General features: G+C 39.4%; 1 protein-coding gene across 1 annotated transcript; it reads left to right on the top strand.

Annotated features, from left to right (window-relative positions):
- The first annotated feature begins 10,796 nt into the window (after positions 1 to 10,796).
- LOC149078603 (uncharacterized) lies at positions 10,797 to 11,618 on the top strand. Its single transcript, XM_089241154.1, has one exon. It carries the CDS (start codon positions 10,797 to 10,799, stop codon positions 11,616 to 11,618), a length of 822 nt encoding a protein of 273 aa, XP_089097280.1.
- Positions 11,619 to 14,673: the final 3,055 nt, after the last annotated feature.

Below are 14,673 nucleotides of genomic sequence, written 5' to 3'. Positions count from 1 at the left end.
AAATTATTTTCAAAAGGCAGTTGGTGAAGTGGTAGACGAGAACGATGTATTGTCAGATAATCAACATGGGTTCAGAGAGGGGAAGAGGGCATGTGTGACTATTTCAATTTCAATTTTTATTAATATGTTAGATGAATGATTAGAAGAATGAATGAACAATACATTAGGTTAGTGAAAACCACCAAGGAGACACCAAGGTCCCATACTGGTTGTTACAATGAAGTTAATTCAATAACATTTCAATTATCATACAGTGTAAAATAGTCACTATTTACTGATTTTTGAGATTGAAAACAAAAAATCATGAAAAAAACATCAAAATAGGAAGGGGGTTGGGGGGGGGGGGAATGTGATTACACACAAACACATATAATACATAAAATACAAATATATATAAATAATGCAATAATGCAACGGTCACAGGGGGGTGCTTTAGTGATCATAAAAAAAAACTATAAATCAACATATGATTATGTATGAATTAGACTGGCATAGCAGAGTTGACAGCATGGGTATTTTAATGAATAATTCGACAGCTGGAGGTGAAAAGACAGTAATACACACACAACAGGGGGTGATTGAGATTCCGTGGATGAAATCGGAAATAATTTTCAATATTGAAAATTTGTAGCATGTGTTTTTTGAGGTTTTTTTCTGAAAATTGAAAATGAGGGGGACTGTATGAGATCATTTGGAAGGCTATTAAAAAATTTAGGAATGAGAAAGACTAACCTCCTTTACTTCTATGATCACGTCACTAAGGCTTTGGGTAAGAGCAAAATTGTGGATATTGTTTGCCTTCATTTCCAGAAGGCATTCGACAAGATCCAACATGGTGAACTCTTGAACCGTTTACACGAGATTGTAATTGGGGGCAACTTGCTGAATTGAATAGAATCTTGGTTAAGAGATAGGGCATAACGAGTTATAGTGAACGGGGAATTCTCTGGTTGGACAGACGTTATAAGTGGAGTACCTCAAGCAAATGTTCTTGGCCGCATACATTTTTTCACTTTTTATCGATAAACTCGATCAGGGTATCGATGGGATTGCTAGCAAATTCACAGATGACGTGAAGCTATTGGGGGTAATCGGGAATCTAAGGGATAGGGAGTTGCGCCAGACCAACTCAAACAAGCATAGGCAAATGAATGGAGCATGCCGTTTTGCGTTGACAAGTGCATGGTCGCTCATTTTTGGTTCGAACATCATACGTTTCTTTTAGGAGTTGAATGGTGTCACTATTCCGTATGCAACTAGGGTCACCGATTTGGGAATTCTCCTTGACGAGTAGCTTAGGTTTTCTGAACATTGTTCAGCGGTGGTTAAAAAATCGAATGGAATGGTCGGTTTAATTTTCAAAAAAGGTCTCTTCGCGTTCATAAATTCGCCACCTAAAATCATTCTTCCATTTTAGGTTTAGTTCGTCCTAGACTGGAGTATGCTGTAAGATTTTGGAGACCATACCTGCGGAGGGACATAGACTTGGTTAAGGGTACAGAGAAGAGCTACGCGTGTCCTTATTGGCACGCGGGGCTTGAGTTATGCAAATACCAAATATGGCCCCCGCCCTGTTCCTTGAGGGATATAAGCAGGCTACCTTACGGCTAGGCCATGCTGGTAAAAAGAAAAAGCTCCGCCAGCCACCAAGACCATTGGCCGAACGCCTGCCGGCATCACGCTACCGGACCTCCGACCCACGCAAAGGACCACAACACTAATACCAAACATGGGCCCCACTCTGGAGCCGATTACCTTGCTTCTGGGGCATGCTGGAAAAACTCTCTTGATGTCCGAGCCGCTAGGCATCCCCAACCCGTAAGTCACAGGACCCAACCCCGCTGGAGCCTCCATCGCCTCCGACTCTCGGCAATCACACACCTCAAAGCCCCCAGAAACCCCTGCCGGCCACCAAGGAACACGGGCAGACCGCCATCGAGCCCCCAACTGATGCATGAGACCAACAAAAACATCCCGAGCCACCGCTTTCATCACCGTTTTCTGTCCCCGACCATCAGCCGATCTGCAACACCAACTCCTCTCATCTTGTCCTCTATTGGAAGGGTTTTTTCATAGGCCCGAATCTTAAAATTGAACATGAAAAGAAAAACAGGATACGTGTAAAAAATTGAGGTCCAATGTCCAATGAACTATAAAGTTGTGAGTGGGAATTATCGATATTGACTAATTACTGGTATCAATAATATCACAAGACTGAAGGAGTTGGCGTTACTTCGTTGCCAGTTAGAGACATATTCAGATTTGGATATTATAGTCCTAATGATGATCAACTACGGAGAAATTTCAAAGTTCACTTGAATATATAAAGTTCAGTTGTGCAATAGTAGATTCATCGGTGGTATACATTAGAACGCATGAATATATTGATGAATAACAATAATTCGTATGGCAGTTGAGAAAGTATGATATATAATTTGATTATAAGCGGGTGTCCGGATACAACGTCAGAGTTTTTGTAACAGATATGCTTTGGGAATGATCTAGACATAAAGCGATGCCACGAGACGTAAGATATAGGATACATACAAGATAATACGATGTAAACATTGTATGGTATATAACATATGTGTGGTAAATATACATGAAATGAGATAAAATATAATTATGAGTATGAGACAACATCCTCAATTTATGTATGATTCAAAAATAAAAATTCAATCAAACATTCAATTAATAATAAAAATTCAATCAACCATTCAATTAATAATAAAAATTCCATCAACAATTGCGCTCAACACATTAAAGCAGAGTAGCAAAATTCAAACAAGATATTATTAAACATTGAATCTGCAGTATATGCTTTGGATAAAAAAAAATATCATATATGAATATGGAAAGAATACAATTTCGCCATCACTGATAACCGTGAATGATGGTGGAATGCCATTAAAATATCACTATATAATTTATAGCATATGGGGTTAGGAAAGACGTCGCAATTAAGTTACAAAGTCTGAGTCTGAACCAGAGTCCATGGGATCTTCTCTGTCTTGATATGTAATTGGTCTCGGGCAAAAAATGAATTACCTTTTGGGTTAGATAATACAAGGTAACGACCGACGTTAGTTGACCCAAAATTGCAAAAAGGAACCACAACTATGAGCGTTTCAGAACTATATGAAGTTTCTTCATCAGTAGCAGAAATAGTGAACAAATAGTGTAAAATACTCCTTATAGCGAGAGTTATTCGCTGTTGTAGACAAAAGAGTCGAATTCAAATTGAACCGGCAACAAGAGCAAAGAAGGAGGACAGAAAAATGAAAAATAGCGGAGCCAAAATCACAAACGAGAACGTGATAGTGATGCTGATCGAGAAGAAGAATTATTGAAGAAACTGTTGCCAGATTTTTGAGAAGCGTGATGTGCTAGTTGACAAGGGTGGTCCTTTGCTCTTGTTACCGGTTCATTTTGAATTCTGCTCTTTTGTCTACAATAGCGAGTAACGCCCGTTAATGATCATTATCACTGATTTTTTCGTGATAATTGCTATTTTTTGGGTTGCTGTATTTTGATACACATATTCGTTACGGGCATCTTTTTTTGCTTGCTGTCGCCTTTGCGTCAACGACATCACTTATTTTTTAAGATAGCCGCTACTTCATACTCTACTGAAATACATGTGATAAACTAATAAATTTTCAATTTAAACGCACTTATTACCAATTTCCTAGAAATTATTTGTCGACCTCTCTGAATATAAATAAACAAATACGAATAAATTAAACAGTCAATAAAGTCATCACAAAACATTTACATAGAAAGACTTTTCTCACACATACCAATTACCATTGCAGTATTTAATTATTGAAGGAATTCAAAGGATATTAAATATTAAGGTATTCGACAATGTTGAAAAAGTCATTTTGGAAGAAATATAGTTTTATTTTCTATAAAAGCTCTCTGTTTGTTGTGATTCCAAAACAGGCCTTGTTTTGTTTATATGTCTCTTGAATCGAAGTTACGTCCACTTTAGTGTTGGGTTTCTACATACAAGTTATCCGTGAATACAAACGTTAAACGTTTTACGAAGATTGATATTTTTGACATTTTAATTGAATTTTTAAACACAGTTCCTAAAACTCTATTCATTGCATCATTACAAAATTTTAATACGATATTCTACTATATATTATTGAGGTTATGAACCAAAAAAAATCTGACGTCCATCACATATACTTGTCTAATAACAACTTTTCATAAGACCATAAGCAGAATGAAATTTCAAAAAATTCACGCGTGCAATAACAGATTTGAGTATAATTTATGAGCATACGACATCATTTTAATTTTGATGCACATAACCTGCACAATCACTAGATGAACTGCTGAAATTACAAAACACTCCATTCGTAGAATGTTTTGCAATCGTGTTTCGAATATTACATAAATTTTCCTCTAATTTAACATGACTTTTTTTATAGAAAATGACATAAGTTATTTATTGTTGCTTTAACCATTTTGAGACGATTTCTATCTAAAAGTTCTGCAAGATCGCTCATTTGTGTTCGAACAACCCACATTTCACTTACGAGTTGAAAGGTGCTATTATTCCAGATGAAATTAGGATCACGATCTGGGTGTTCTTGATAAACGGCTTAAGCGTCCTGAACATTATTCAGCGGTGGTCAAAAAATCAAATAGAATGCTAGATTTAATTCTCAATAAGGTCTCTTTGCGTTCTCCTAAACTGATGCTTCCCCTTTTCTGGGGCTAAGTTCGTCCTGGATTGGAGTATGCCGTCAGGTTTTGTACACCATACCTGCAGAGGGATACAGACTTGGCCGAGAGGGTGCCGCTCTTGAAGAGAGACTTAATTTTTTGAAAAATCGAGCTACCAATTGTTATAGCGATTTAGGTTACGAATTAATTTTATCGTTAACAGGGGGTTGGTCGCGATGAGGGGAATGGGCAAACCAAAACAAACTACCCAGGTTCTCTAAAAACACAAAAAATCAAAGTTTAGAATCATTGATGACACAGTGAAAACACGAAAAAGAAAGTTTTTCCTCTTTTCTTTATAAATCATAATGAATGCATTTTAATCACTCTTTTAACATAAGTAAGAGGGGGCCCCTGAGTTCTCAGCTTCCGCTGGAATACACAAGAATACTATTGACATCGTATTTCTATATGAATATTCCTGATTAAATACTTAGACATTTGGTTAATCGTATGAGCGAAATAATAATAATACACCTTAAAAATTACTCCTACATCAGTGCAAATATTTTCATTCTTTGTGATATCGCTAGAAGGAATAGAAATAGGTGGTTAAATAAACAAACCATTTACCGAGGGTCTCAAGCATCTTCTCCGAGTCCGGAATGACGATGGGATCAAAAGGAAGAGGTCATTGAGGCACCTGACGACGAGTTTCGGGAGAATATGACGGTACCCCGGGTATCTCCGGTTGCAAGTCCTCGGGCCACTTTCAGGCTCACGAATGCCACTGTTCAACGTAGACGGCCAAGGACCCTGGTCACGGACCCTCGGGGTATCTTCCGCTTCTGTTTTGCCACTGTACAGTGTCGATGACCAAGGACCCTGGTTGCGGGCCCTCGGAATGATTTCAGTTCTCGAAGGGCACTTAAGGGTCCAGCTGTGCGACGACTAACTGTTAAAGATAACAGTAGGATACTTATTACAGGAGGCTCCTTACATACAGTTATCTTCTGTCCGGAGGTGCCGATTCGTACCTCCAAACTCTTGCACGACATTCTCCTTCCACAGACCCCGATTTCGGAAGTCGTTTCACTCACCCACTGTGAAAAATCATCACGAATCTCTGGCACAACATTTGACTACTAATTTTGTTTATAATAAAAAACCTTTAAACCTCTACGAGACTACACTCACGAATCATTAGGGCTCGGCTAACAGCCTGCACCCCACTTCTCCGCGCGCTACATTTTTTTTAACCTCTTTCTTTCAAGCCAGTGATGGTAACCTGTTCCAGCGAAATTTCCCTCAAAAAATTCCCTTTTGACTAAATTTTTCCCCACGCACTCAGAAAAATGTGCTGCCATCTAGCGGGTAAAATACATAATCAAGTATTTTACAATACAAGTATTGCACTGCCTTGATTTCTTTATTTTTTGCACAAATTCTTTTGTTTGATGAACTCTCAAAATTTCCCACAAATGCTAAGAAATATCCCACTTGGGCAAATTTTAGCCAATTTTTCCCACGAGTTAGGCCCTCCTCACACGGGGAAACTAAAATCGAGCTCGAGTTGCTTCAACTTGAGAGTTGAGTTGACTAGAATGAGTCGAGTTGCCCGTTCTCCCTCACACGGTGCTACTAAAAAAATATTCAAAGCCCGGGAAACTGAGTAAAAACAGCACAGTCTATTAGTTTTCCTTCTTATCTTCCGGTACTATCTTGTTAACCGGGTTAGGAAAAATCAAAACAAATAAATAAGAAAAATAATTTCTATTATATGTGAAATTGCTACAGAATTTCAGCTCACAGGTAAATACAAAATGTCATTATTTAAATTGATATCATTTTGAAATGACAATAAAATGGTAAAAATTAGATAATTTTTTAGTATAATTTCATTTCATTTGGAAAAAAAATCATCTGTTTTTCCCTCTATAAATGTGCCTTTCAGTACCTATATATGTTGGATTTAATATATTTTTATTGTTTATTAGTTAAAATATTGTCACGCAGAATTTTAAGTAGTTTCATGAGATGAAACGACGAAAGCTGGTTCCCAGAGGCAAAAAATAAACTATAGGCAAAACTAGAGACAAACAACACGTGAATTGTTGTTTATGTTTCAGGGAATGATTTTCCCCGAATACCCCCACACACAGATGTGCGTGAACGTGACCTAGATTACAGACATTCCAAGCAAGGGGGAAAATCAGGGACCATCCCTATGGAACACGTGCTTGTTTAGGTACATGTAAAAGTAGACAGTATTTTCTGCAGGTTCTTATCCAGGGCCGTCTTAAGAGCAACATGGGGGCTCCCAGCCATGTATTTTTTTTTTTTCTGAGATCCTACTTGGCAAATTCATTTGGTTATTCCTGAAATTTTTTGCCAGAAATAATTTTTGTGATGCTCCATCTTTTGAAATCGCCCCCGCGGGGGAGTGCCCGGGTGGGCCCATGTGTTTACCACGGACCCGTCATCTAGGGGATCAGGGGGCTATTGCCCCCCGGCTTTCAAAAATACATTATAAATAGTATATATACGTACATACAGTGAGTATATGTTCTTTGCCGCCCCCCCCCCCCGAAAAAAGTTGAAATGACAGTCCTGGTTTACCATTTCATTCAGTGGCGTCAGAGCCAGGTGTGCAAGCTCAAGCACCCACGGTAATTTGTGGCATGGATCCGAGCACCCCAGAATTGATTAAGAAATTAAACTTTCCGATATAAAACTAAAGACGAGCACCCACAGTTTCGAAACAATTCCGACTTCCTGATTTCATTATAATTTCAAAATAATATCAATTTAAATAAAGAAATCGTGTATTTACCTGTGAACTGAAATTCTGAATAAAATTTCATTATATCCTTTTAACTGATAATTTATTATATCTGGATTGTTTTTCAATATGAGTCCAAACTCGCATGACGAAAATATGAAGGAATGCCAAAGGCAGTTTCTCTAGTTTCTTCAACAAAAGTTGGCGGCGACTAGCATGTCAGTCGCCAAGTGACCGAGTCGCGTTCGATATTTCGTCGCCAAGACGCTAATTTCCTCGTGTGAGGGCGTCTAGAGCGATATACGTACTGGTCTTCGGGAGACGGTTTCTCTTATCAGTTGCCGAACTTTAGTTTCCCCGTGTGAGGAGGGCCTTACCATCACTGTTTCAAGCCACCAAACCAACTCCTCGACAAACGGGGGACGCTCGCCCTTCGAGAGAGAAAAAGAAGCCAAAGGTGACTTTCTACGTCACAAAGGTCAGAGTCGTGTCATGTCCGCCAAGGGAAAAATTTCCAGGAGCGTTGCAAAATGCAAGCCAAAGCAAAAGCATATCAGGGAACATTTGCGAGGGAGAAAAGAATGAGAAGAGGATATTGCATGGTTGAAGCTATATTAGAGCAAAGACTAGCTGCGTTGCCACCTGTGCCTGGTTCGAACGTCTCCAAAAATGCAAATGTACAAAAAGGCAGAGAAAATCAAATAAGTATAAAGAAATATAAAAATTTAACCATCAAATTTCAACGCGACACAATTTACATTGGACCAGCGCAGATCAACCGAATTTACTGCTAATCACTTGTAAGCGAAGGGGTAAAAAAAATTTACCAAAATACTTTGTTTCCACTCAATGAATGAAGAAATAAATCAATTAACTCGAATATATAGTTGAAAAAAATCATCAAGGTTATCACAAACGTACCCGATCAAAGAAATATCAATACTAATATATTCACTCTACCGCATTTATTTACTCTCTATCTGTAGCAAATATTTAATCTCAAATGCAAGCACGTACGTTCACGATTACAGATTCAAATTCCACTGCTGCAGTCAGTAATAGCATCATGGAAGCCAAAGATAGAAAAATATCAAAAAAAATTACATAAATAATACTAACAATACAAGAACGCGTATCTCCTCTCACAGAAAAATGAAAGCGGATTTTTCGATAGCTCATAAAAGCTAGCTATTCGGGCTGGACAAATCTCCGAAAATTAACATACCTGGCTAGGCATGTAACTAAGATTAATTGATGGAAATCCATATTTTACATGCCCGAAAAATATTATCACTGGATTTAATTGAAAATTTTTTACAAATAATTGATTGATTTTCATAAAAAATATCGATAGTGATATTATTTTTTTCTTAGATAATCAGAATTTGGAAAGAAATACGAAAATTCCAAAGGGATATATGGGCCATCCGTTAAAAATCTAAAATTAGTCAAACCGCTGATTGTTATTGTTCTTTGTGTTGGCTTCGGAAAAGAAGTTAGCAAGTTACTATTTTCACCTATCGTATAGAATCATATATGTGACCGGACTTGGGGAAGCGCAGACTTAGGATAGGGTGGCTAGATCGTGCAACTGAGTAAACCAGGGTTGTAAAAAATCCGGGTTTTTTGGCAAAATGGGGTAAATTCAATTTCCTTTTTCAACAACCTCAAAATATCTAATTTAAACATGTATATGCATCCTTTATGTGTACATCTTACATTATGTCTAAATATACATTTTTGGTGCATGTGAAACTATGTATTTGATAAATAAAACTGACCATACAATAAAGGGAATAATTGTTCACACACAAAAATACCTTCTGCATAATTGTATCTGAACCTTGAGATGTATGCAGAACTGTAGCAAGAAGATTGTTTGTGGTAAAATAAATGAATTTGGATAATGAAAATTCTGAGAAATCAGAATGGTGCCAGAATTTTTTTTTCTCCAAATTTTTAAAACCCCGCAGAAAATGAATCCGAAAGTGTCCTGATACGTTAAAAATAAAACCTTCAAGGCTATGTAACCAGAACCATAACGTTTTTTTTTTTTTTTAAATCGAACTCAAACTATCAGGAGCTAAACTCTCACGCTTCTCTTTTTCTTGAATTCTTCACTGTGTGTTAAAGAATAGCCCTACTTCATTAAATTAAATTCTGAAATATTTTCAAAAGAGCAGTAATAATTAAAAAATGATCTGGTTATAAGGAGGAGACAGCAGTCATTCTGCGGATCCATTACTTGGAGGTGTTTTCCACTTGTTCAAATTAGCCATTTTTGGGTACTTAAAACTACAGAATAACTTGAATTATCATTAAATACAAATGTCAATAACATTATTATATATTAATATCACTTTATACAAAAACACCTGCCATATATAGCAACAGACGTACAGAATGCCTTCATCTAGCTCAGTGGTTCTCAACCGGGGGCCATATGGCCCCAGGATATTCCAGGGGGCTATGGAGGAAAATACCGCAGAAGGGGAGCCATGGCTGCTGATAAGGGGGCCACGAAGAAATTTATTAAAAGAGTGACCAAAAAATTTTAATTTCAAACAAAATGCATAGAACCTTTTTCGCAATTCTTTCCCTATTTAAGTAGCATTAACATAAAGATTTGATTGATTGGCAGGATATTTCAATGCCGAGCATAAGGATCTGAGAAGTTGAAAGATGAAATTTAGTACTTGAAATATCAAAAATTTTAATGATTTTTTTGCGTGTGTGTGTAACCAATTTCTCATAAGTAGAGCTCTGATTTTTATGACGTAAAAATGAAACGTCGTTGCTGATAAGTTATTAGCTACTACATTTCTTCTTTAGGTCATATAATATAATATATAAAAATCAATAATCAGTAATAGTAGATCAATAATTATAAGGTTTCGAAATGAATGTATTTATATATACAGTGTCACTTTATTGACATTGATTGACAGTAACATTTATTTGAAGACAACCAACCAAAAAACAACGTTAAATACGGATAAAAACGGTTTTGTTGGCATCAGAAGAGACGGGGCAACAACTTTGTAGTGACCGATCATAAACGATACTCTGTGACGTCACGATGTCACGTTTTCGCGGCTGTAGCATTTTTCGCCTTGCGATGGATGGTAACCTAGCAACGGATGGCCAGAGAGTTTTTCGAACGTTTTAATGAGTTGATTGTATTTCGTCATAGAGTATGGATGTCGCGTATAACTTGTTCGTGTGTGTGTAAATAAAATGTTCATGTTTTAAAAATGAAATTTACATCTTCTCATTGCCGTCGCCTTTACTGGTGACCCGGACGTGATCCCGAACCTGCCAAGAACTTATCGCCATGGCTGAACAGCAAGAGAGCGATCTTCGAATTCAAGCTGTCCACGCGAAACTGCCGACATTCTCGAAGGACAATATCAAACTTTTTTTCGTCCAGCTCGACGCTGCCTTCAAGATCAACCATGTTACAGCCGAAGGAACCAAGTATAACTACCTAGTCAACTGCCTAGATGTGGAGGTCTTGTCAACGGTAAGTGACATTGTTTACGATCCTCCCGCATCGGATCCGTTCTCGAAACTCAAGGAGAGACTTTTCGCTGTGTATAAACATTCAGCCGCGAAAGAGGTCAAGATATTGTTAGAAGACCTATCCCTAGGTGATCAGAAGCCTAGTACGTTGCTACGTAAAATGCGCGAGCTTTCGACAGGGCGAATTAGCGATGAGACTTTCCTCAAAAATTTGTGGCTTCAACGGCTACCAAAGAGTATGCAAACGGTGTTAGCAGCTAGCAGTGAAGAACTGGACAAGCTAGCCGAGTTAGCTGATCGAGTAGCTGAGCTCACCGAACGCAATTACGGTCATGTAGCAGAAGCCTCGTCTTGCTCGGAAATAAGAGACCTTAAACTGCAAATCTCGGAGCTGACTAAAAGAGTTGAGCAGTTGGGCAAATATCCGAGGAATAGCCGGAACCGCTATCGAAACTCCAGTCGAGACCGACGTTATTCTGATTCTAGGAATCGCTCGCGATATCGAGACTCCGATGAAAACTCTAACGTGTGTTATTATCATAGCAGGTTCGGAGATAAAGCTTCCAGATGCAAGTCCCCCTGCGCTTACAGCGCTCAGAATATTCAGGGAAACGGTCCAAGCCCCCCGCATTAACGGCATGCGGTGGCGGCGATAACAGTCTTCACCATAGCCGTTTGTTCATTATGGAAAGGAAAAGCGGCATGAAGTTTTTAATTGACTCTGGAGCTGATATATCAATTTTACCTTACAAAGGCAACGGCAAACCAACAACTTTTGAGCTTTTCGCTGCAAATAGTTCCCGTATATCTACCTACGGTTTGAAACTCCTGGAATTGGACTTGAACTTACGGCGGAATTACAAATGGCATTTCACCCTCGCTGACGTTGAGAGACCAATTATCGGATCGGATTTCCTTGCTCACTACGGACTCATCATCGATATCAAAAACAAGCGACTTATAGATCCACTCACTTCTCTCACGTGTAAAGGTTTTACTTACAATGGACCTTCGACAACGATTAAAACAATCTCAGGGAACAGTGCTATAACTGAAATTTTGAAGGAATTTCCCGAATTAACGAGACCTCGTCCGTTTTCGAAGAAAGCTTCCCATAATACCTTGCACTACATAGAAACTAAAGGTCCTCCTGTTTTCGCAAAGCCACGCAGATTGCACCCAGCTCAACTCAAGATTGCCAAGACCGAATTCCAGATGATGTTGGACCAAGGTATATGTCGTCCATCGAAATCAAACTGGGCTTCCCCGTTGCACATGGTTTCAAAAGGACCGAATGAGTGGAGACCAACTGGTGATTATCGAAATCTGAATCGAATCACTGTGCAGGATAACTACCCAGTGCCACATATACAGGACTTTGCGCAGAATCTGCATGGATGTAAAATTTTCTCTAAAATAGATCTGGTGAAAGCATTTCATCATATTCCTGTAAATCCCGATGACATTCCCAAGACAGCAATCATAACTCCCTTTGGTTTGTTTGAATTCATAGTCATGCCGTTCGGACTCTCAAACGCTGCACAAACGTTCCAACGCTTCATCCACGAGGTGCTACGCAATCTCGACTTCTGTTTCTCGTATCTTGATGACGTGCTCATCGCCAGCCATGACGCAGAGCAACATCACAAGCACCTTAGAGAAGTGTTTGAAAGACTCGATAAGTACGGACTGACAATCAACACATCTAAATGCGTGTTCAATGTACCGGAAATTTCCTTCCTGGGCTATTCGGTCAATGAACACGGCTCGAAGCCTCTCCCGGACAGAGTTCGTGCAATCCAAGAATTTCCTCTTCCAGAAAACATCAAGCAGCTTCGAAGATTTCTGGGAACTTTGAATTTTTACAGGCGATTTCTACCATCTACAGCAGCTGTGCAAGCACCACTTCATTCCTTCTTGTCCAGCACCAAGAAGAATGACAAGACGTCAATTCCTTGGACTCATGAGACCAGGCAAGCATTCGAAAAATGCAAAACTCAGCTCGCTAATGCCACTCTTTTGCACCATCCTTCAGCATCATCACCATTAGTTTTACATGTGGACGCCAGTGATTTTGCTATAGGTGCCGCCTTGCATCAAGTATCTAACGATAATCAGCAACAACCACTTGCATTCTTCTCAAAGAAGCTTTCAAGCGCACAAAGAAGTTATTCTGTTTACGATAGAGAATTACTTGCAGCTTATTCTGCTGTCAAGCACTTCAGGTATATGCTAGAAGCAAGACAATTCTGTATTTGTAGTGACCATAAGCCGTTAGTGTATGCGTTCAGGCAGAAACCAGAAAAGTGTTCACCTCGCCAGCTACGACAGTTGAACTTTATCAGCCAATTCACAACAGAAATTCTTCATATAAAAGGTGTCGAAAATATTCCAGCTGATACTCTTTCTAGAATATCGACCATTTCTGTACCCACACCTTTAGATTATGTGCAACTCGCAGCTGACCAAGAGAATGACAACGATCTCAAAACCATCTTAAATTCTAGTGAATCATCTTTACAACTGAAGAAACTCAGCCTTCCTGACGCAACAGCCGAAATTTGGTGTGATGTGTCAAACGGCAAAATAAGGCCTTTTGTACCAATTTCTCAGCGACGACGAGCGTTTGAATCATTACATTGCTTATCACATCCTGCCATCCGAGCAACATCAAAACTGCTGAGCGACAGATTTGTTTGGCCTTCAATTAGATCTGACTGTCGTGAGAGGACTAGAGCATGTATTCCATGCCAACGCTCTAAAGTTCACCGACACACTCGATCCACGCTGGCTGAATTCAAGGTACCTAACAACCGATTTCAGCATATCAATCTTGACATAGTTGGTCCATTACCATTATGCCAAGGTTCTCGGTACCTCCTAACGATGATAGACAGATTCTCCAGGTGGATCGAAGCCTCTCCTATGCCAGACCAAACTGCCGAAACAGTCGCCAAAACATTAATTGCCACTTGGTTTTCAAGATTCGGCATACCGCACAGGATCACCACCGACCAGGGCAGACAGTTCGAGAGCCAGCTTTTCCAAAGCTTGAGCAGATATCTAGGATTCCAACATCATAAAACGACTGCTTATCATCCACAAGCAAATGGGCTGATCGAGAGACAACACCGATCGCTGAAAACTGCCCTGAGATGCCGTATTCAATCGAATCCTGCTTGGGTTGATGCTCTTCCATTCGCCCTACTGGGTCTAAGAGCAGCAGTGAAAGAAGACCTGGGATGCTCTTCTGCAGAAATCCTCTACGGAACACCATTGCAGTTGCCCGGCGAGTATTTTTCGAAAACACCAGACATTATACAATCCGATTTCGTCCATCAAATCCAAAAGCTAATGCGTTCAATGAAGCCCGTGCCTACAACAACTCACGGATACACGCCGACGTATATTCCTAGTGATCTGCAATCCGCGTCGCATGTCTTCGTACGCAACGACGCACCACATCCTGCCTTACAACCAACATATCAAGGCCCGTTTCCTGTCAAAGATCGCAGAGAAAAATTTTTCGACATTGGGATCAATGGGGCAAGCAAGAGGATCTCCATTGATCGTTTGATTCCAGCTTTCCTTGGAGATAGCTTTAAGGTACCTTCAGAAGTGCCCATTCAGCCATCCAGTACAGCGTTGCCAGCACAAGCAGTACCAACAACTGTGACTCGCTCCGGTCG

This window comes from Pholcus phalangioides, unplaced genomic scaffold (genome assembly GCF_987345545.1).
Source record: "Pholcus phalangioides strain wild (caught in Gottingen) unplaced genomic scaffold, Ppha-v1.0 ptg000013l_1, whole genome shotgun sequence".
In the NCBI taxonomy this organism is placed as follows: domain Eukaryota; kingdom Metazoa; phylum Arthropoda; class Arachnida; order Araneae; family Pholcidae; genus Pholcus; species Pholcus phalangioides.
Note: the sequence above shows the minus strand (reverse complement) of the source record. Positions and strands in the feature narration are given on the sequence as shown.